This window comes from Malus domestica, chromosome 13 (genome assembly GCF_042453785.1).
Source record: "Malus domestica chromosome 13, GDT2T_hap1".
In the NCBI taxonomy this organism is placed as follows: Eukaryota; Viridiplantae; Streptophyta; class Magnoliopsida; order Rosales; family Rosaceae; genus Malus; species Malus domestica.
Window position 1 is genome coordinate 16,496,032 of NC_091673.1, and position 24,375 is coordinate 16,520,406.

At 38.9% G+C, this 24,375-nt stretch overlaps 4 protein-coding genes across 4 annotated transcripts; 1 reads left to right on the forward strand and 3 right to left on the reverse strand.

Annotated features, from left to right (window-relative positions):
• Window positions 1–263: 263 nt before the first annotated feature.
• LOC139190820 (uncharacterized) lies at window positions 264–791 on the reverse strand. The gene has a single exon (XM_070811308.1). It carries the CDS (start codon window positions 789–791, stop codon window positions 264–266), a length of 528 nt encoding a protein of 175 aa, XP_070667409.1.
• Window positions 792–994: 203 nt separating this feature from the next.
• On the reverse strand, window positions 995–1,444 carry LOC139190821 (uncharacterized). The gene has a single exon (XM_070811309.1). The coding sequence runs from the start codon at window positions 1,442–1,444 to the stop codon at window positions 995–997; it is 450 nt and encodes a 149-aa protein (XP_070667410.1).
• Window positions 1,445–4,921: 3,477 nt separating this feature from the next.
• Window positions 4,922–7,328, forward strand: LOC139190822 (uncharacterized). Its single transcript, XM_070811310.1, has 4 exons — window positions 4,922–5,080; window positions 5,855–6,525; window positions 6,590–6,761; window positions 7,026–7,328. The coding sequence occupies exons 1-4, from the start codon at window positions 4,922–4,924 to the stop codon at window positions 7,326–7,328; spliced, it is 1,305 nt and encodes a 434-aa protein (XP_070667411.1).
• Window positions 7,329–18,725: 11,397 nt separating this feature from the next.
• LOC139190823 (uncharacterized) lies at window positions 18,726–19,363 on the reverse strand. Its single transcript, XM_070811311.1, has 2 exons — window positions 18,992–19,363; window positions 18,726–18,863 (listed from the first exon to the last, which is right to left on the reverse strand). Exons 1-2 carry the CDS (start codon window positions 19,361–19,363, stop codon window positions 18,726–18,728), a joined length of 510 nt encoding a protein of 169 aa, XP_070667412.1.
• Window positions 19,364–24,375: the final 5,012 nt, after the last annotated feature.

Below are 24,375 nucleotides of genomic sequence, written 5' to 3' on the forward strand. Positions count from 1 at the left end.
CTCGGGCCAAGCCATAAGCCGTTATTCATTTTTTATTTATTTATTTATTTACAAAATTTTTATTTATTTTTAATTCTATTTTTTCCCTATAACTTCCTAAGCCATTAAACAACATTAAATTAAATTAAGTAACATGAAACAACATTAAACAATATGAAACAAGATTAAATAATATTAAACAACATAAAAATTATACAACATAAAAATAAAAAAAAACATTTACCAACATAAAACTTAAATGCCTACTCCATGCTTCTTTTGGCTCAAAGATATGCAACAAGATCCTCTTGTAGGTACTTGTTTGTGGGACGGAAACGTATCATCTTATAGCGCTTCATGTACTCATTTAAAGAGATACTACCAGTTCTTGGATTGAAAGGCAAATTAGGCCCATCATATATTTTTGCACGAGCCCTTCTTGACCTATTTGGATCATCTTCGTCGTCATCAGACTCTCCATCAATATTCTCATCTCGCTCATCCTCCACAATCATGTTGTGTAATATGATGCAAGACATTATGATGGAATCTAAATTTTCTCGACTCCACCTTCTTGTTAGTTCCTTGATGATCTTCCACCATGCCTGTAGAATATCGAAAGCTCTCTCAATATCTTTTTGGTATGCCTCTTGATGTAAGGTAAAACATTTTTCAGCATTATTTTTACAGTTTGGAATTGCTTGGACAAGTGTCACCCACTTTGGGTAGATGTCATCTGCCAAGTAATACCCCATATTGTACTGACGATCGTTGATGTAGTAGTCAAGTTGAGGTGATTTACCTTCCGACATGTTATTGAAGAGGGGTGAACGCTCAAGAACTATAATGTCATTTTGGGATCTAAGGACTCCAAAGAAAGCATGTCAGATCCATGTGTCATATGAGGCAATCGCCTCTAACACAATAGTTGGCTTTCTCGACCTTCCGCTAAAGCCTCATTGTCATCCGGTGGGACAGTTCTTCCAATTCCAATGCATGCAATCTAATGACCCTATCATGCCTTGAAACCATGGTCTTCAGCTTTGCGAATGAGCCGATTTAGATCTTCTTGATTTGGCTCACGGAGGTACTCCGCTATGTAAAGCTGAACAATTGTGTTACAGAATTCAGCAAGAATATTAAGGCATGTAGACTTAGATATACAATGGGTTTCATCCATCAAATCAGCTCGAGAGCCATAGGCCATCATTTGTAGTGCAATAGTAACCTTCTGATGAGGTGAGAAACTAGGGCAGCTTGTTCTATCCAGCTTCTGTTGAAAGTATGGATTGACCTGCTGGACATTATGAAGTAAACGCTCGAAGACATGACGCCTCATCTGGAAGCGACGTCTGAAATCATCTTCTGTGTACATCGAGTTGGGGTTGAAGTAGTTGTTCATTAGATTGTTATGCGTTATCGCTCTATTGGTTTGTAAAAGCGACCAGCAACAGAGCCACCCCATTGAGGTTGTTCCTCAATTGGCTGACACACCATGGCCACATCCATGGCTGCCACATATTGTGTGTTATGCCATGCTTCATCTTCTTCATCAGACTTCTCATATTCTCGTCTCATCTGCGCCCATTTTTCTTCCAATTCGAAATTGGATGAGGACCCCCAGTTGGAATTTGAAGAGGATCCAAAGTTGGAACTCATTGTAAACATGAATTGAAAGAAATTGAATTAAAAGAGATTGAATTCAAAGGTGTGTGAATTATAGCCCAATATCTACCATATTTATAGCCAAGAAAAATTTAAATCCAACGTCATACTAACGTCAGCTAGTTGTTGGATTTGAATTTGAATTTTTTTCGACCAAAATTTAAAAAAAAAATATTAAAAAAATCTCAATTTTTCCTATAAATTTAAGTTGCTGTAGTTTTTAAATTTAAATAATAAATTATTTTTGCCCCTATGACCATTTGGGTCTCGATTGGAGACGGTTTTTTGTCACAAGGCTAAAACAAGCCCTATGGCCATTTGGCCCTCGGTTGGAGATGGTAAGAAATATGGCCTTGCACTGTTCATTAAAATATTAATTTCTTGGAGGGCAAGTGACACACCCCAACCGAGATTGAGGCATGTTGGCCGTCATGTAAGGGTAACGTAGCCATGTGCATAGTGCAAAAGCAATAATCATAATAGAGAGTACGAATAAATGAAAACCAACTCATAAGAGTACTAGTAAAGACAAGTACTAGAATATGTGTGAATACACAATCAGAGCGTAGGTAGCCTAAGTTCAGTCCAGAAGACAAGTACTGATTAAACGACACCCAAAGATGCCCTACATTTGTGATAATCTGTCAGAACCTCCAATTAATCCTCGTGAGCCACCAACAAACAAGCTTATCTAAAACCTGGAGAGGCGCAAAACAGAAAGTGTGAGTGGGCAAAAATAAAGCTTTTCAAAACCATTTCATTTATCAAATGCTCTAACCCCTCACCGTAAAACATGTATAATTTTCCCAGAAATAGAATATATATATATATATATATATATATATATTCAAATCATGCTTCACATATCCATATTCATAAGTATGCCATGCCAAAATATAAAACAGAATAAGTAACTAAGGTGAAAATAAATTCATGGAAAATAACATATTAGCTGGAACCCCTGCAGAGCTCTGTACGGCTGAATTCATAACTCATTAGTCAATCTAGCAGGAGTCACCGCAAGTGACCTATATACACTACACTGCACACGAGTCGGAACCACTGTAAAGGTCTGTACGACAAGACTGGGTGTAATATAATTATGCTCAATGCTATGCTCTCATGATAGCTGTGCGATAAATTGCTAGTCACCTGATAGGAGCATATTTATGCGACTTAGTGAGCTTGTTCTTGTGCATTTACGTTGTGTTTTCTTAGTTAAATTAGTCTTTTAAACTATTTTAATGTGTTTTCAGGTTTTAAGGGCAAAGTATGCAAAGTAGTTCATTTTGGAGCCTTTTGGAGCAAAATTGAGCTTGGAATGGATATCACATGCTTGGAATGAAAGGAATGGACGAGAACGAAGAAGTCCTAATTGAAGAAGGATTCCTAATCAACGGAGGAGTCCTAGTCAAAGATGGATTCCTTGAAGAATAAGGATTCCTACTCAAATAAGGTTTCCTCCTTGAAGTAGGAAAGTTAAGCCTAAAGTTTCCTATTTTGGGTTGATTTTTCCTAAACCTAAATGGCCTTAAGTTTCAGCAACATTGAAGGTTTCCTAAGCATTTTTGGACACAAAGGAAGGTTCTAGAGCACTTCCCTATCATTGCCGCACCTAAGTCGTTCTAGAACCCTTTTTCCTTGCCTTGCAAGGCTTTCTAGAAGCCTTATCATATCAGCCGCACCCTTAGCCCTTTTCTTCTTTGGATTCTAATTTCTTTGGCCCTAATCCTTATTTTCTGCTAAGTCCAAGTCCTAACCTGATTTCCCTAGGGTTTTATGTGCCTATATATACTCTCATTCATCCCTTGGCCGAATCACCACCTCTCGTATACATCATTCACGCCAGAAATTCATCCTTGCTCTCTGCCGCAGCCACCACCACCACTCTTCCATAATTCCTAACCAAAACCACCCCTTACCGCACCACCCATCTATCATAAACACCACCATACCATCCCCCATCCATTCCACACCATTCATAACCCCAAAACCTGTCCCCAAGCTTTGTGCCGCAGCAATGATGAAGGAGAAGTTCGTGGATGCACCTGCTATCCAAGTTGGCGCATTTAGGTGTTCTCTTTCTTTGGATTTCAATGTCTAAATTTATTTATCTTTGCTTTGTGCGTATGAGGAACTAAACCCCCTTGGCTAGGGGGGGATTCGAAACCATGTTTATGCTTGCTATATAATTTGATTACTTTCAATTGTGTTTCATAAGTTGTGAATTCAATTTGCTTATCTATATGAATTAAAACTGATTTGTGTGTGTAGGTTGAGAGTGCACGCTTAATTTTCATGCATGAATCTAATGCTAGGATATAAAGGAGTTTCACCTAATCGTTATGAACTTATATTCAAGAGTAGTAAAGGTTGCTAATCACAATCGTGCTAAGTAAATTCTTGGCATAAGTTTCATGCAATTCATAGTAACAAGTGCCTCGTCAATGCTTATGCTTTTCATAGAACTTAATGATTCTTGCTTGTATCTTTATTATGTAATTCATGTAGGGAACTTGTGGGGAATGCTTTGGGTTGTTGTATGTAATCATCCAATTCAATAACTTTAGGAAAATCTGAGGGTTAATTAGTGCAATTCACGGTTAATCTGGGGCGTTGAGGATTCATAGTTTATTGAAAAGCAATTGGAAATCGTTTTGTATGCAAGTGTGACATATGTGGAGAAGAACCTCCTAGCTAGCCAATCCTTCATCTAATTCACCCAATTTCGTCTACAATTTGTTTAAATCTTGTTTGTTTTATTTCACTTAATTTTCGTCCACCTTTTTTCTTTGGAGTGTCTAACTAGTTAGAATATATTTTAGAGTGTGTTTTTAAGTGTTTTGAGTCAAGAAAACCCAAAAATTTGTCCAAAGGAGTGTTAGAGTTCAAATCTGCCTAGTTTGTGTTTTTAGGCAGATTTGAGTGTTTTTGTGCTGTTTTGAGTCTTTTGAGTTGTTTTAGTGTTTTAGAGTTTAGTTTTGCATTCTTTGAGTCTAGTTTAGTGTTTTAAACTTTGTTTTACGTTTTTGAGTCAGTTTTAAGTGTTTTAGCAATCCCTCTTAATCCCCGGCTTAGAATGATCCATACTTACATACTTTGCTACAATTGATAAAAAGAGGGTTTAATTTGTGTGCTTATATATTTGGCATCAAATTTTTGGTGCCGTTGCCGGGGATTAGCAAAGTTGCTAATCCCTTGGATCTTTTATTTTGTTTTGTTTTAATTAATTCCAGATTCTGACCTTGTTTTGTTTTCTTGTTTTAGGTACTAGTTTATGGCTCGGAGTTCTCATCCGGTTCTTGAACATATCTTGGACTTTGACGACGATTTCGAGCGAGAGTTGAGACGAAAGAGGAAGAATCCAAAACCTAGTGAATCAAGTTCAAATTCAGAGGCCGAATTTGAGTTTGAGGAGGAAGAACCCACGACAAGGGTGGGTGAAGTAGTGCAAGACATGGCAGCGGAGAACCGAACGATCAAGGAGCTTTCCGCTGCGGGATTAGATAATGCCGCACCCTTATGCATCTAATATCCCGCGGCTGCTCAAGGCAAGACTGAGGAATTCGAGTTGAAGTCAGGCTTGTTGCACCATATTCCGAAGTACCATGGGTTGTCCATGGAAGATCCCAACAAGCACTTGAAGGAGTTCGAGGTGGTGTGTTCAAACATGACTCCTATCAACGTTGACGGGAGCATATTGAAGATGAAGGCGTTTCCCTTTTCTCTTATGGAAAAGGCAAAAGATTGGTTGTATGAATTAGCTCCCGGAACTGTCACATCTTGGGAGAGCATGAAACGGGCCTTCTTAGAGAAGTTTTTCCCAACTTCTCGAGTCATTCTTCTACGAAAAAGGATAAGTGGAATACAGCAAGATGAAGGTGAATCTTTTCCTACTTATTATGAACGTTTTAAATCTCTTGTTGCTTCTTGTCCACAACATCAAATGAAGGAGGAGCTTCTTCTACAATACTTTTACGAGGGGCTTCTACCAATTAAACGTCAAATGCTAGATACCTTAGCGGGAGGAGCCTTGGTGGACAAGACCCCCACGGCTGCAAAGACATTGATTGCTAATCGAGCATTGAATGCTCAACAGTACGAAGGTGTTGGACAAAGGAGCACCCCACGGCAACACCAAGTGAATGAGGTAAGTGCTATTTCCGAACTTCAAAATCAAATGGCTAACCTTACTACTCTTCTTTCTCAGGTTGTGGAGGGACCAAAAGTACAAAATGTGGCTGCTTGTGACGTGTGCTCCATGCAAGGACATCTCACTGACAAGTGCCCACAATTAATTGAGAACGGAGGGTGGGAGACACTCAATGCCGTGGGTTTTGAGCAGCAATACCAACAAAGAAATGATCATTTTTCTAATACGTACAATCCGGGATGGAAGGATCATCCAAATTTCAAATGGAGAGAACCCCAACAAGGCCAACAACAAAGTGCATTTAGGCAACAACCCCCGGGTTTCTATCAAAAACCGTTTGCACCCACACAATCTCAAGCACAACCCGCCCAAAACAAATCAGGTTCGTCTATTGATAATGATCAGATTTTTCAATTATTAACTTCTATGGCGCATGGTATACAAACTAGGGACAAAAAGGTGGACGAGTTGGAGAAACAAGTAGGGCAAATTGTGGAGTTCATGGGACAATTTCGAGAGCAAGGCAAGTTGCCTAGTTCAACCATTGTGAATCCGAAAGGAGGCTTTGAATATGCCAAGGCAATCATGCTAAGGAGTGGAAAAGAAGTTGGAACTGATCCACAACCATCTAAATCAGCCCAAAGAGAGGACAAGAAGTTGCAATTCGAAGAGGAGGATCAAGCCAAAACCTCCTACATCCTAGAATCAATCCAATCCGTCCAAATCAGGTAGGGAAGTTCCAATTGTGATTAATTCTAACGTTGTTCCTCCAAATGTATCTTTTCCTCGTAGGTTTATGCAATCAAAGAAGGAGGAGGTTGAAAAGGACATCTTGGAAACGTTTAGAAAAGTTCAAGTCAATATCCCCATTTTGGATGCAATTAAGCAAGTCCCGAGGTATGCCAAGTTTTTGAAGGAACTTTGCACCACTAGGAAGAGAATTTCGACCAAGGAAGTTGTAAAAGTAGGTGAAAACGTCTCAGCCATCTTGCAACGCAAACTGCCCCCTAAATGCAAAGATCCGGGTAGTTTTACAATTCCTTGTGTCATTGGTAATACTCGTTTTGAATCTGCCATGTTAGATTTAGGTGTATCTATAAATGTCATGCCATATTCAATTTATGCATCTATGAACTTAGGAGAGTTGAAAAATGATGGTGTGATTATACAATTGGCCGATAAATCTAATGCCTATCCAAAGGGAGTTTTGAAAGATGTTTTAGTGCAGGTTAATCATTTAATCTTTCTGGCGGATTTCTACGTGCTTGAGATGGACGAGTTGGACCATGCCCCGTCATTGCCCATCCTCCTTGGAAGGCCATTCATGAAAACGGCCCAGACAAAGATTGATGTGTTTAATGGAACGTTGACGATGGAGTTTGATGGGGAAGTTATTAATTTCAATCTTTCTGATTTTATGAAGTATCCTAGTGAGAAGCATTCATGTTTTGCAATTGATGTAATTGACTCTTTGGCACAGGACCATTTTGACAAATTGAAGGACGATGCACTTGAATTAGTCATTGCATGAGGAATGGACATGCAAAATATGGAAGCAGCAACCATGCACACCCACGACATGCATGAAGTTTCCCTTGCTGTGCCCCATAGTGATGGTGTCATTGAGATGGTGGCTGCCCTTGAATCATTGCCACCATAATCTGGTCAGTTGTTGGACCCAATTTTAAGTTCAGTTTCGGCTAATAAGATGCTTCCCTCAGTTATGCAGCCACCTACACTTGAACTTAAGCCATTGCCTAGTCATTTGAAGTACGTGTTCTTGGGGAATGATGAGACATTGCCCGTCATCATCTCATGCTCACTCACGGCACAAGAAGAGGGTAAGTTGGTGAGGGTGCTAAAGGAGTACAAAACGGTAATTGGATGGACATTGGCTGACATAAAAGGAATTAGCCCTACTACATGCATGCATCGCATACTTTTAGAGGAGGGGTCTAAAACATCTTGAGAGACTCAACGCCGACTCAACCCTCCTATGATGGAAGTTGTGAAGAAGGAGATCATCAAGCTTTTAGATTGTGGAGTAATCTATCCAATCTCGGATAGTAGGTGGGTTTCGCCAGTTCAATGCGTGCCAAAGAAATCTGGAGTGACAATGATAGAAAATGCCGAAAAAGAGCTTATGCCTACTCACATTCAAACCGGTTGGAGGGTGTGTATCGACTATATGAAGCTACCACAAGGAAGGATCACTTCCCCTTGCCATTCATTGATCAAATGCTTGAGAGGTTAGCCGGTTATGCTTTATATTGTTTTCTTGATGGTTATTTTGGTTATAATCAAATTGTCATAGCACCCGATGACCAAGAAAAAGCCACATTCACATGCCCTTATGGTACATTTGCTTATTGTCGCATGCCTTTTGGTTTATGTAATGCACCTGCCACATTTCAAAGATGCATGATGAGCATATTTTTTTATTATGTTGAGAAAATTATTGAAGTTTTTATGGATGATTTCAGCGTTTTTGGTGATTCATTTGATGGTTGTTTGCATAATCTCAGTTTGATCTTAAAACGATGCGTTGAAACTAACCTTGTTCTTAATTGGGAAAAATGTCATTTCATGGTTAAACAAGGCATAGTTTTAGGTCATATCATCTCTGAAAACGGCATTGAGGTTAATAAGTCAAAGATAGATCTTGTACGTCACTTACCCTCTCCTACTTCGGTTAGAGAGGTTCGTTCTTTTCTTGGCCATGCAGGTTTCTATCGTAGGTTCATCAAAGACTTCTTAAAGGTTTCCCAACCTCTTTGCCGACTCCTACAAAAAGATGTGGCGTTTGATTTTAATGAGGAATGCACGGCATCATTCAACCAACTCAAGGAGTTGTTGACCACGGTACCAATCATTGTCCCACCTGATTGGAGCCTACCTTTCGAGCTTATGTGTAATGCGTCTAATTACGTGTTAGGGGCTATTTTAGGACAAAGGAAAGACAAGAGGCCGCATGTCATCTACTATGCCTCACGGACATTGAATGATGCGCAATTGAACTATTCCACTACGGAAAAAGAACTTATTGCCGTTGTTTTTGCTTTATATAAATTTAGATCATATCTAATTGGTACTAAAGTAATTGTTTTCACTGATCATGCAGCTCTGAAGTACTTGCTCACTAAAAAGGACCCAAAGCCACGGTTAATTCGTTGGATGTTGCTACTTCAAGAGTTCGACATTGAGATTCGGGACAAGAAGGGCAGTGAAAACGTGGTGGCTGACCACCTAAGCCGAATGGTGCATAATGAGGAATCCCTACCCATTGCCGAGACATTCCTCGATGAACAATTGCTGTCCATAAAGGTAAGTGAGCCTTGGTATGCCGATTTGGTAAATTTTTTGGTGTCAAAACGAATTCCTAGCATTTTCACTAGGCACCAACATGATAAGTTAAGGCATGATGCACAGTTTTATGTATGGGATGATCCCTATTTATGGAAATTTTGCCCTGATCAAATTGTACGTCGATGTGTGCATGATTCTGAATTTCATTTTATTCTAAGCTTTTGTCATACATATGCATGTGGTGGGCACTTTGGCACACAAAGAACAGCATTTAATATGTTACAATGTAGATTCTATTGACCTAGTATTTTTAAGGATGCTAGAACTTTTTGCTTAACATGTGATAAATGCCAAAGAATGGGTAACATAGGTGTTAGGGATCAAACGCCGTAAGTTTCTATCCTTAATGTTGAAATTTTTGATGTTTGGGGTATTGATTTTATGGGTCCATTTCCTTCCTCGAATGGTTTCATGTATATTTTGCTTGCGGTGGATTATGTGTCGAAGTGGGTGGAAGCAAAAGCCACCCGGACTAATGATTCTAAAGTGGTTGCAGATTTTATTAGAACTAACATATTTGCAAGGTTTGATATGCCACGTGTAATCATAAGTGATGGAGGGTCTCATTTTTGCAACCTTTTTTTAGGTGTTATTGAGGAAATACAATGTCAACCATAAGGTTTCTACACCTTACCATCCTCAAACAAATGGCCAAGCAGAGGTGTCTAACCGAGAGATCAAGCAAATCCTAGAGAAGATCGTTGGGCCAACAAGGAAGGATTGAAGCTTACGCTTAGATGACGCACTGTGGGCATATCGTACGGCGTACAAAACACCCATTAGGATGTCCCCATTTAGGCTCATTTATGGCAAGCCATGCCATCTTCCCGTTGAATTGGAACACAAAGCTCATTGGGCCGTCAAGAAGTTCAACATGAATCTAGATGCAGCAGGAAGTCATAGAAAATTCCAGTTGAATGAATTTGAAGAGATAAGGCATGAGGCATACGAGAATGCTAGTATTTACAAGGAGAAGACCAAAGCTTTTCATGATAAAATGATTCGTGGCAAAACATTCTCCATAGGGCAGAAAGTGCTATTGTTCAATTCCCGTTTACGTTTGTTTCCCAGTAAGTTACATTCTAAGTAGATTGGACCATTTGTTATTACTAATGTTTTTGTTCATGGTTCATTCCAAATACAAAGCTTGAAAACGGGACATGAATTCAAGGTCAATGGGCATCGATTGAAGCCATACTATGACAACTTTGTGGAGCATGCTGTGGATGACATCCTCCTGCATGCCGTGGGCTCCAATGGGGAGTGAATGTGTTCTTCGTCCGGCTGCACGATGTTAAAGCAAGCGCTTCTTGGGAGGCAACCCATGCATTCAACAAAGGAAGACCAATGAAGCACTCGAATTCCAGATTTGCGTTCCTCAAACCCTTCTCTTTGTTGTTGTTTCATTTCTGCCATGTTTAGTGTGTTTCGTTGCTATTTGTGCTTATTTATGTTTTGTTTGTGTGAGTTTATGCTTGAAACATTGAGGACAATGTTTGCTTTAAGTGTGTGGGGGGGGTTAAATAAGTGCTTTTGATGCAAATTTGTAGGATTTTATCACCCACAACTTCCAATGTTGTTCCTTGCTATTTTTAAGTGGTTTTAAGCTGTTTTGATGCATTTTAGTGTGTTTTACATAAAAATCCGAAAATCCCAGAAAAAAATTGAAAAATTGTTTTGAAAAAAAAACCAAAAAGAGTTGTTTTGATTTGTTTTTGTGTATTTGTTTGTGTCTTAGGGTACCTTCCAACACAATGATGAGGATTCAGTTTTTAATTGCATGACTGTTAAAGAGAGTTATAAACATGGATGAAAGTTTGATTTCCTCTTTGGTTTATGCTTGGTTGTGGTTATAACTTATGAATTCACATGCAATCATAAAGGAAAAAAAATTAGCTTTTGTAACATGCTTGAAGGAAGGAACTCAAACTAACACTACAACCTTGTGAGACTTGAGCCTAAACGTTTATTTGGAGAGTTAATAATCTGTGCATTATTGTTTTCTAAAGTTGTTGCATGATCTCATTATTCTTTGCTTGGTTACTATTTAGAAGGCGTTTCATCATTTAGTTCCAAATGATAGAACTCATGCCCATTTCATTGGAAGCATGCTATTGATTTGCATAACACATATTCAAGATGGAGTTGTGTAGTGATCACCACCAAAGCCAAACTGCCGTGTGCCCTAATTCATTATGTGTTTAAGTTCAACCCCGTTGAGCCTTGTGTAGCCTATGTTCTTTGTTAACCCACATCATCCTCACCTAGCCTAGATTAGGACCATCCATACCCTTGTTCTTGAAGCATAGTAAAGCACGACTCAAGATGAATTCCTTTTCATCAATGTATTGCAGAAAACAAGTGTGGGGGAAGGGATGTGTGTGTGTGCCAAGGACTTTCATGTGGCACGGGTAGAAAAAAAGAAAAAATAACAAAATAACAAAAAAAACAAAAAAAGAGAGAAAAAATTCGTGGAAAATAGAAAGAAGAAAAGAAAAGTTGTGAAAAGTATGGAAAAGAGTGAAAGAGATGTGAAAACAAGCTCTAAAGTTGATTGTTGAAGATAGGGTCCAAAACATTCAATTCGGCCCTAAGTGTTGTATGACTCTTCCCTTTGTGTTTAAAAGTTGATTTCTACATTCTAAAGTGAATTCTAAGTTGCAACTTCACTACTTTGCTTGCTATTGCTTTAAGAACATTTGTTATCCCTATCCTTTCTTTGTTAGCCATTACCCTTAGCCCCGTTACAACCCTTGACTTCTATCTTGAGTGTTATGTGTTTCAATTTGTGGAGTTTGAAGTGGTATGAGCATATGGTGTCACTGGTTCTCGCATTTAAGTAGTAGCATTCCATTCATGAGATCATATCTAAATGCTTATTAACTTCAGAAATTGCTTTCTTTGTTATACATATATGTGAGCGTTCGTTTTCATGTCTACATCAATCTTCTCACCTATAACTAGTATAGGGTGTGTAGTTAGAAAATCTGAGTGAAAATTGAGGGCATATCTTGTAATGAATTGAGCAAATTCTCTAAGGCATGTTACTACATTCAAAACATCGTTTTAATTGGTTAAATGTGAACTAGTAAGTGGTGACTATGGTTAAGTATGTGCTTAAGTATGAAGATGACTAAAATCTGTGGGAATGATGATTTTTAATATGTCATGTGTATTGGAACTCCCTGAGGCAAACGTTGGAAGGGTTAGGTTTTGTTTGTTTGTTTTGCTTGAGGACTAGCAAAAGCTAAGTGTGGGGGAATTTGATAGGAGCATATTTATGCGACTTAATGAGCTTGTTCTTGTGCATTTACATTGTGTTTTCTTAGTTAAATTAGTCTTTTAAGCTATTTTCATATGTTTTCAGGTTTTAAGGGCAAAGTATGCAAAGTAGTGCATTTTGGAGCCTTTTGGAGCAAAATTGAGCTTGGAATGGATATCACATGCTTGGAACGAAAGGAATGGACGAGAACGAAGGAGTCCTAATTGAAGAAGGATTCCTAATCAACGGAGGAGTCCTAGTCAAAGATGGATTCCTAGAAGAATAAGGATTCCTACTCAAATAAGGTTTCCTACTTGAAGTAGGAAAGTTAAGCCTAAAGTTTCCTATTTTGGGTTGATCTTTCCTAAACCTAAATGGCCTTAAGTTTCAGCAACATTGAAGGTTTCCTAAGCATTTTTGGACACAAAGGAAGGTTCTAGAGCACTTCCCTATCATTGCCGCACCTAAGTCATTCTAGAACCCTTTTTCCTTGCCTTACAAGGCTTTCTAGAAGCCTTATCATATCAGCCACACCCCTTAGCCCTTTTCTCCTTTGGATTTTGATTTCTTTGGCCCTAATCCTTATTTTCTGCTAAGTCCAAGTCCTAACCTGATTTCCCTAGGGTTTTATGTGCCTATATATACTCTCATTCATCCTTTGGCCGAATTACCACCTCCCGTATACATCATTTACGCCAGAAATTCATCCTTGCTCTCTGCCGCAGCCACCACCACCACTCTTCCATAATTCCTAACCAAAACCACCCTTTGCCGCACCACTCATCCATCCTAAACACCACCATACCATCCCCCATCCATTCCACACCATTCATAACCCCAAAACATGTCCCCAAGCTTTGTGCCGCAGCAAGGACGAAGGAGAAGTTCGTGGATGCACCTGTTGTCCAAGTTGGCGCGTCTAGGTGTTCTCTTTCTTTGGATTTCAATGTCTAAATTTATTTATCTTTGCTTTGTGCGTATGAGGAACTAAACCCCATTGGCTAGGGGGGGATTCGAAACCATGTTTATGCTTGCTATATAATTTGATTACTTTCAATTGTGTTTCATAAGTTGTGAATTCAATTTGCTTATCTATATGAATTAAAACTGATTTGTGTGTGTTGGTTGAGAGTGCACGCTTAATTTTCATGCATAAATCTAATGCTAGGATATAAGGGAGTTTCACCTAATCGTTATGAACTTATATTCAAGAGTAGTAAAGGTTGCTAATCACAATCGTGTCAAGTAAATTCTTGGCATAAGTTTCATGCAATTCATAGTAACAAGTGCCTCGTCAATGCTTATGCTTTTCATAGAACTTAATGATTCTTACTTGTATCTTTATTATGAAATTCATGTAGGGAACTTGTGGGGAATGCTTTGGGTTGTTGTGTGCAATCATCCAATTCAATAACTTTAGAAAAATCTGAGGGTTAATTAGTGCAATTCACGGTTAATCTGGGGCGTTGAGGATTCATAGTTTATTGAAAAGAAATTGGAAATCGTTTTGTATGCAAGTGTGACATGTGTGGTGAAGAACCTCCTAGCTAGCCAATCATTCATCTAATTCACCCAATTTCGTCTACAATTTGTTTAAATCTTGTTTGTTTTATTTCACTTAATTTTCGTCCAAAACCAAATCCCCTTTTTCTTTGGAGTGTCTAACTAGTTAGAATATATTTTAGAGTGTGTTTTTAAGTGTTTTGAGTCAAGAAAACCCAAAAATTTGTCCAAAGGAGTGTTAGAGTTCAAATCTGCCCAGTTTGTGTTTTTAGGCAGATTTGAGTGTTTTTGTGCTGTTTTGAGTCTTTTGAGTTGTTTTAGTGTTTTAGAGTTTAGTTTTGCATTCTTTGAGTCTAGTTTAGTGTTTTAAACTTTGTTTTACGTTTTTGAGTCAGTTTTAAGTGTTTTAGCAATCCCTCATAATCCCCGGCTTAGAACGATCCCTACTTACCTACTTTGCTACAATTGATAAAAAGAGGGTTTAATTTGTGTGTTTATATATTTCGCATCATCACCTACGAGTTAGAACCACCTATAATGGTCTGTACGACAAGACTGTGCACTTAAATTGGATCCAATGTGGGCATATGGTGCAGGAAGTGACATCATAAACAGGCATGTGCCGTATCTCTGGCTAAATCACAATCACCCGAAGTGTTTATGAGCTCTCAATCACGTCTCACATTATCAATATCTCATATAACAAAACATAACTCACCTGGTACTTACTTGAGCGTCCACATCACCAATTCATATTATGCATCATATACTAATTCATATGCTGAATATAAATTTATATGCATGGGATTTCAAAGCATACTTTCACTTAAACACATTTTCTGGGAAAATATCAAGTATATAAATATATACTGAAACCAAAAGCCCACTCACTGGTATGTCGAAGAGTTGTAACCCCCGAGTCGCCCTTGACTGGGCTTGTCCTCAGGATAGGTCTCACCTATATGCGAAATAACTAAATAAACGTTATTTAAAGCACGTAGACAAAACTAGTTAATAACTTCTCATACATTGCTCAAATGGGATGTTTGAATATACCAACGTGATTTACATGAACATCTCCATATTTTTAGAAAACAATTTCCGACCACCCACGCGTCGGCAAAGGCACGGCCAAACATGCCCTAATGGAATCCTAACTGCCGTTAGGAATATTCCGTTAAAAAGCAATAGAAACCATTAAATCTATCTGACGGCGTCAGAATATTCCGTCAACTTTGACAGAATATTCTATCTTCTTCTTCGGTTAGCCTAGCCGGTCACCATTGCCGTCGCCGTCCGCCGGAACTGGAAAAATACAAAAACTTCATATCTCGTCTAATTCTTAACCAAAATTAGTAAAACTTGCATCAATTTGAAGCTTAGGACGAGTAGAATACAACTATGCCTATTTTGGGACCTAAAATCCATGGAAAGTTGCCGGAGAACCTTTAATAATCTGGCTAATCTTCAAATGCATCGATCTCGACTTCTCGACGTCCAAATCATGTAATTTTTCTTCTTCAAGCTTCGTGGAGAGGTCCTTAAGCTCCCTATAAGGTTGAAATCCTCTAAAAATATGCATTTATGACTGCATGAACAATGCTCAAATCGGAGGTTATGGTTTCTCGGGTTTTTCGAAGCTTTCACGTCCAGAAATGGTATAGATGGGTTCGTGACGATGAGATGAAGATGATGATGGTGTCTATAAGCTCAATCCGCGAAGAAATAGGTTGGTTTGGAGATCGTCTGTACGATTGTACGGATAATGAAGAAAATCTGAGATGGAGGAGAGAGAGAGAGAGAGAGAGTGAGAGAGAGTGTGTGTGGTCTTAGTTTGCGCTACCAATCACAACAAACCAAAGCTTACTTCCCATTGGGTCCCCAAACTTAGAAGAAATTTTTTATTAGCTAATATCCTTAGCCCAATACATACACACCACCACCAAACGTTAAGGGCAATTTCATCTTTTCACATCTTCGAGAAAAATTATTTTGGAACGAGCTATCACAATCTACCCCCTTAAGAAAATTTCGTCCCCGAAATTCCAAATAATAAATACAATCCACTAATAACCATTAAACAATCATGGATACATCTCTCTCATCCAATCTTCTGTCTCCCAGGTAGCCTCTTCCACTGAATGATTTATCCACAGAACTTTCACTAGGTGCACGGTTTTATTTCTCAGAACCTTATCTTTCCAATCTAAAATAGTCACTGGCTCCTCGTCGTAAGTCAAATCCGAATTAATTTCCAATGGTTGAGGAGGTATCACATGTGATGGATCTGAGATGTAATGTCGAAGCATAGAAACATGAAACACATCGTGCACTTTAGACAATTCTAGAGGCAATTCAAGCCTATAAGTAACTTCACCGACTCGCTTGGTGATCCGATACGGTCTGATGTACCTAGGGCTTACCTTACCCTTTTTCCCAAACTGTACCACACCTCTCCACGGTGACAACTTAAAAAATACCCAATTGTCAACTTTATACACTCTATCAGTAGCATGTTTTTCTGCCAGACTCTTCTGATGATCCTAGACCGCTTTCAGTTTAGACTTAATTACCTGAATATTTTGAGTAGTTTCATCCACAATCTCCGAGCCTACCAAAACTCTTTCACCAACTTCTGACCAGCATAATGGCGTTTGACAAGATTTTCCATAAACTACCTCAAATGGTGCCATACTATTCTCGAATGGTAACTGTTGTTGTAGGCGAACTCCATAAAATCCAAACAATCATGCCAACCATCGCCAAACTACAGCATTGAAGATCTCAGCATATCCTCTAATGTCTGAATAGTCATTTCAGATTGTTCGTCTGTCTGAGGATGATATGCCGTACTATAAAGTAATCTCGTACCAAGAGCCTTCTGGAACGCTAACCAGAACTTAGAAGTGAATCTAGGATCTCGATCCGAGATAATATCAATTGGAACACCATGGTACTTCACAATCTTCGATATGAGTAACTTAGCTAATCTGCTTAATGAGTATTTTTCCCTTACTACAATAAAGTGTGCTGACTTAGTAAGCTGATCAACTATCACCCAAATTCCATCATATCCATTTTGTGTACGACGAAGTTTATACCCAAAATCCATGGTAATATTTTCCCATTTCCACTGTGGAATAGGAAGTGGCTGCATCAACCCAAACGGCTTATTCCTTTTAGCTTTAACCTGCTGACAAATGGCACACCTAATCATATACTCATCAATTTCTCTTTTCATACCTAGCCAATAATAAAATGGTCGAATGGTATGATACATTTTGGTACCTCCTGGATGCGTTGCATATGCCGAAGTATGCGCTTCATCAAGGATTTCTTTCTTTAACTGTGCCTTATTCGGCACATACATTTTGTTCTCTTGCATAAGCATGCCATCAGTTTCTCGAATTCTGAAATCTTTCTTCTTGCCTCGATTTCTTGCCTGAGTTATTTCTTGGGTTTCTTCATCAACCATCTGAACCTCGAGTACTCGATCAATTAATATTAGTCTGACCTAGAAATTAGCTAATAAAGCTTCCTCTTTATCTTCCAATCCTAACTTCATTCTAGAGGACCTCAAATCTGCAAGAAGAGGAACATGACAAGCATAAATGGCATTAAGCCTAACTGAAGTCTTCCTACTAAATGCATATGCTACCACATTCGCACGACCAGGGTGATACTCAATTGTGCAATCATAATCAATTAGTAATTCTATCCATCTTCACTGACGAAGATTAAGATCTCTCTGGGTAAAAAGATACTGAAGACTCTTATGATCTGTTAAGATCTTACATTTTTCACCATAAAGATAATGTCTCCAAATCTTCAAAGTAAAGATGATCGCCGCTACCTCAAGATCATGAGTAGGATAATTCATCTTATAAGGCTTCAATTGGCCTGACGCATAAGCAATCACCCTACCATGCTGCATCAACACACATCCCAATCTATTCAAGGAAGCGTCACTGTAGACTTCAAAATCACCACTATCGTCAGGAAGCGTAAAAATAGGTGCATGAGTGAGACAATACTTTAATTGCTGAAAACTTTGCTCACAATTATTATCCTACTCAAACTTAACATCCTTCCTGGTTAACCTCGTCAATGGTAATGCAATAACTGAGAAATCTTTAACAAACCGTCTGTAATAACCTGCTAAGCCAAGAAAACTCCGTACCTCAGTGACGGTTCATGGTTGTTCCCAATTCTCCACAGCTGCTATCTTTTGAGGATCTACTCGAATACCTTGAGCTAATATAACATGTCCCAAAAATGCAACTTGATCTAACCAGAATTGGCATTTGCTAAACTTAGCATATAACTGGTGTTCCCTCAAACTTTTCAACACCAATTTAAGATGTTTAGCATGCTCTGCTCTAGACTTAGAGTATACCAGAATATCATCAATGAAGACAATGACAAACCTGTCTAAATATGGCTGGAATACTTGATTCATTAAATCCATGAAAGCTGCTGGTGCATTAGTTAACCCGAATGGCATCACAAGAAACTCATAATGACCATATCGAGTCATGAAAGCTGTTTTAGGGACATCTTCACTTTTAATCTTCAACTGGTAGTAACCAGACCTCAAGTCAATCTTAGAGAACACACAGACACCTCAGAGTTGATCAAACAAATCATTTATACGTGGTAAGGGATATCAGTTCTTAATTGTTACTCGATTCAATTGCCTATAATCAATGCATAGCCTCAAAGTTCCTTCTTTCTTCCTCACAAATAAACCTAGAGCGTACTAGGTTGAATGAATCCCTTATCAACCAATTCCTGCAACTAAATCTTTAATTCCCTCAACTCAGTAGGAGCCATTCGATAAGGAGTCAAAGATATAAGAAGCAAATCAACAGCGAACTCCAAATCTCTGTCTGGCGGCAATCCAGGCAAATCATCAGGGAACACATTCGAAAATGCCTGATCACACGTACATCTTTCACATTACTAGGAGCATTATCATTCAACACCATATGAGCCAAATATTCCTGACAACCTTTCGACAACAATCTTTTGGCTTTCATGGCAGAAATAACACCATGCCTCACCCCACTAGGCTCTCCTACAAATGTAGCTTCAGGTAATCCAGGACGATGGAAAGTAACTGCCTTTCCATAGCAATATATCTTAGCACGATTGTAGTGTAACCAATCAGTGCCCAAAATCACATCAAAATCAACAATGTCTAATGGAATAAGGTTAGCTAGCATGACGACATCCTCCACCATCACTGAACAACCTGTATATACCCGATCAACATAACATCTCTCCCATTTAGGCATAGAAAACTCTAAATCATATCTTAGAGGTGTAGGATGAGGTTGCGTCACTTGAGAAAATGTATCAGAAACAACATAATGCGTAGCACCACAATTAATTAATACTTTAGCAAAATGACCAAGAATGTTCAACATACCCATGATTAAATCAGGATTGTTCTGAGCCTCCTACAATGTCATGTTGTGGATATGTTCCTGATTTTGCTATCGTCCACCACGACCTCTGTTAGCATGAATACCTCGTCTTTGCCTTGGCTGACCCGATTGTCTCGAAGATCCTGCACTGCTAGCAAAAATCTCTACTTGATGGGGCTGTCCCCCTGGTACCACTGAGATCCACCTACTGAATGTGGCTGATATGGCATAGAACCTTCCTGATACTGAGGGTAACCACCCTGATAATGAGGGTCATGTGAGTACTGATACTGCCCTGAAATATAAGGAGTGTCGTCACCCTGATAATGATAAGCACCTCCACAACCAGTCTGGGCATAACCATTAGGTTCTGAAACTTGCTGGGTCGGCGCAGATGTGGTAAGGAAGGCTGATGGGGCCTCTGCTGATTCTGAGGGCAATGTACAGCCCTATGCCCCATCTGTCCACAAGCCTCTCCTACACTCCTCAAAATGCCTATTATTACACATGCGGTATAAAGGAGTCCTCTTCCTTTGAAATCTAAGGCCAGAAAATCTACCGCCTCTCCTTTGTACATTAGAGCTCAAACTTCCACTAGAAGAGTTGGAACTGACACCATTTCTTTTAAAACTCTGGGTCTTACGAGGCCCCTGAGAGGATTGACCTTTACCCTTATCATCATTTCTTTAATTTCCGTCTTTTTCTTCTTCCTCCTCACTCTAACTGGGCATATTTTATGAATCCTCAATCCGCAGTAAAACCTCATAAAACTCCTGGTAAGTGGTATAAGGAGTCGATGTCGCTATAAAACGCCACTTCTTTTTAGTGCCCAACCTGAAATGACGAAGCATCTCAACCAGATTCGCAGCAACCTCCGGATCATAACGAGACAAATTAGTAACTCTCGTGTAATAATCATTTGCCGACATCTTTCCTTGTTTCAGATGTGTAAATTCTTGTGTCTTGCGATCAATATACTCTAGAGGGACGAATCTTTTTTGAAACAATTGCTTAAACACTTCCCAATCAGCTGCTACCTCTGGTGGCATCTGATAAGACTCATATCTCTACCAGGATGCATGCTACTCTCTTAAAAACTAGGTAGTCATCTCAACCCATCTATCAGGAGGAAGGTTCCTCTGACTCTGCATCACAAGAAAAGTCTTCTCGACGTGATTAAGCCACTTCTCCCCTCCCACATGAACTTCATTACCCATGAAATGATTCAACTTCAGATTATACACAGTCTTAAGAGGTGTCCTTTGGGGCGGACGGAGTGAAGACTGAATGGCATTAACTATAGCTTCCCCTAATTGAGCAATATTAGGGAAACTAGGCTCAACTGAGTGACGTTGCTCTCTACGAGGCGGCATAGTTCTGACAGAAGACATCACAATGATTAGATTATTCACAAGATATGTAGGACTGCTAAACCTAGGTTCTGATACCATATTGACACACCCCGACCGAGATCAAGGCATGCTTGCCATCACGTAAGGATGACGTAACCATGTGCATAATGCAAAAGCAATAATGATAATAGAGAGTACGAATAAATGAAAACCAACTCATGAGAGTACTAGTTAAGACAAGTACTAGAATATGTGTGAATACATAATCAAAGCGTAAGTAGCCTAAGTTCAGTCCAGAAGACAAGTTCTAATTAAACAACACCCAAAGATGCCTTACATTTGTGATAGTCTGTCAAAACCTCCAATTAATCCTCGTGAGCCACTAATGAACAAGCTTATCTAAAACCTGGAGGGGCGCAAAATAGAAAGTGTGAGTGAGTAAAAATAAAGCTTTTCAAAACCATTTCATTTATCAAATGCTTCAACCTCTCACCGTAAAACATGTATAATTTTCCCAGAAATAGAATATATATATATATATATATATATATATATATATTCAAATCATGCTTCACATATCCATATTCATAAGTATGCCATGCCAAAATATAAAACAGAATAAGTAACAAAGGTGAAAATAAATTCATGGAAAATAACATATTAGCTGGAACCCCTGCAGAGGTCTGTATGGCTGAATTCATAGCTCATTAGTCAATCTAGCCGGAGTTACCATAAGTGACCTATATGACACTACACTACACACGAGTCGGAACCATTGTAAATGTTTGTACGACAAGACTGGGTGTAATATAGCTATGCTCAATGCTACACTCTCATGATAGCTGTGCGATAAATCGCTAGTCACCTACGAGTCGGAACCACCTATAATGGTCTGTACGACAAGACTGTGCACCTAAATTGGATCCAATGTGAGCATATGGTGCAGGAGGTGACATCATAAATAGGTATGTGCCGTATCTCTTGCTAAAGCACAATCACCCGGGGTGCAGGTTTATGAGCTCTCAATCACGTCTCACATTTTCAATATCTCATATAACAAAACATAACTCACCTGGTACTTACCTGAGTGCCCACATCACCAATTCATATTATGCATCATGTACTAATTTATATGTTGAATATAAATTTATATGCATGGCATTTCAAAGCATACTTTCATTTAAACACATTTTCTGGGAAAATATCAAGTATATAAATATATACTTAAAACCAAAAACCCACTCACTGGTATGTCGAAGGGTCGTAGCCCCCGAGTCGCCCTTGACTGCATCGTCCTTGGGATAGGTCTCACCTATATGCGAAATAACTGAATAAGCGTTATTTAAAGCACATAGACAAAACTTGTTAATAACTTCTCATACATTACTCAAATGGGATGTTTGAATATACCAACATGATCTACACAACCTCACAAACATCTCCATATTTTTAGAAAAAAAATTTCGACCACCCACGCGCCGGCAAAGGCACAACCAGACGCGCGGGTAACCCTAACAGAATCCTAACTGCCATTAGGAATATTCCGTTAAAAAGCAACAAAAACCGTTAAATCTACCTGATGGCGTCAGAATATTCCGTCAACTTTGACGGAATATTCTATCTTTTTCTTTGGTTAGCCTAGCCGGTCGCCGTCCGCTGGAACTGGAAAAATACAAAAACCTTCATATCTCGTCCAATTCTTAACCAAAATTAGTAAAACTTGCATCAATTTGAAACTTAGGACGAGTAGAACACAACTATACCTATTTTGGGACCTAAAATCCACGAAAAGTTGCTGGAGAACCTTCGATAATCCAGCCAATCTTCAAATGCATCGATCTCGACTTTCCGACATCCAAATTATGTCATTTTTCTTCTCCAAGCTTCGTGGAGAGGTCCCTAAGCTCCCTATAAGCTTGAAATCCTCTAAAAATCATGCATTTACAACTGCATGAACAATGCTCAAATCGGAGGTTATGGTTTCTTGGGTTTTTCGAAGCTTTCACGTCCAAAAATGGTATAGATGGGTTCATGACGATGAGATGAAGATGATGATAGTGTCTACAAGCTTGATCCGCGAAGAAATGGGTTGGTTTGGAGATCGTCCGTATGATTGTACGGATAATGAAGAAAATCCGAGTGAGATGAGAGAGAGAGAGTACACGGGAGAGAGAGTGAGAGAGAGAGAGTGTATAGTCCTAGTTTGGGCTAACAATCACAACAAACCAAAGCTTACTTCCCATTTGGTCCCCAAACTTAGGAGAAAATTTTTATTAGCTAATATCCTTAGCCCAATACATACACACCACCACCAAACGTTAAGGCCAATTTCGTCTTTTCACATCTCTAAGAAAAATTATTTCGGGACGAGTTGTCAAAGCAAGAGTGTTGGATATAAGTCAATAATCTGTGATATAATTATATATGCTAATACATAATAAATGCGAATAGAAAAATTAATAGAGTATGAACAAAACAAAAATATAAAACAGACAACTTGAAGATCAAGACTTGTGTACCGCAATGTCCTTGAAATATAAATTTCATCCCTACTCAGTGCTTGTAGTTCTATGGACGTCTGCTTCACCAGGATTCAACGATAAGTTAGAATTCCAACACCGAAAATCTTAACTTCTGGCGAATTTCTGTGTGGTTATCTCAGTAAGAAGGTTTAGGAATGTAGAAGACGAATTTGATATTTTATGTGTGCTAAATGACATGCAGATGGATATATATATATAATATGATTATGCCTATTCGCAACAGGTATGAGGAAGGGATGCATCTGTTCGGAGGCATATGTTTCAGTAGAATTTCATTGTCTCACATTGCTCACCCCCACAAGGTTTCCTCACTTTATAAGACTTTGTCCCTTATAGAAAGTGATTGGAGTGATGGACCTTGGAGTCATGTCTGCCACACGTCAATTCATACAGTTGTGTTCATTTTGGCCCTGAACAGATCCCGGATTTCGTAGGAGCTTTAGAGAATTTAGCCATTTCAATTCTCATAAATGCGGCCCATTTACTCCTATATAGGTGACATTAATTAAGAATAGTCTGCCATATTCCTCTTGATAACAAGATATTAATGTCATTGAATGTATAAAACATAACCCCTCAAACTCAACATACAACACACATTTTATCATAAGAATGGGTAAGTCGTGTATTCAACTTGTAAATCAAACTCAACCAGTTTGCCTATTGAACCTAGACAATGGGTTCTCCAATTAGCTAGGTTAGGTTTCCGCCCAGTTCGATTCATTGAATTGGCTTAAGACCCATTCCCCTTGATGTAAATAATATTTGCTCTCTTGGTAAGCCTTTTGTCAAAGGATCAGCTATATTTTCCTTTGACTTTACATAATCAATGGATATTGTTACATGGGAAAGCAACTTCTTAAGAGTATTATGCCGACGCCTGATGTGTCACGACTTTCCATTGTATACATGACTTTCGGCCCTTGATTGTGCGGCCATATTGTCACAATGTATACATATAGCAGTTACAGGCTTTCTAGAATATCCTCCAGAAAATGTTTGAGCCACTCGGCTTCTTCGCCAACCAAGTTTAAAACTATGAACTCGGACTCCATGGTGGAACGAGCTATACATTTATGTTTAGAGGATTTCCAAGATATTGCTGCACCTCCCAAAGTAAAAA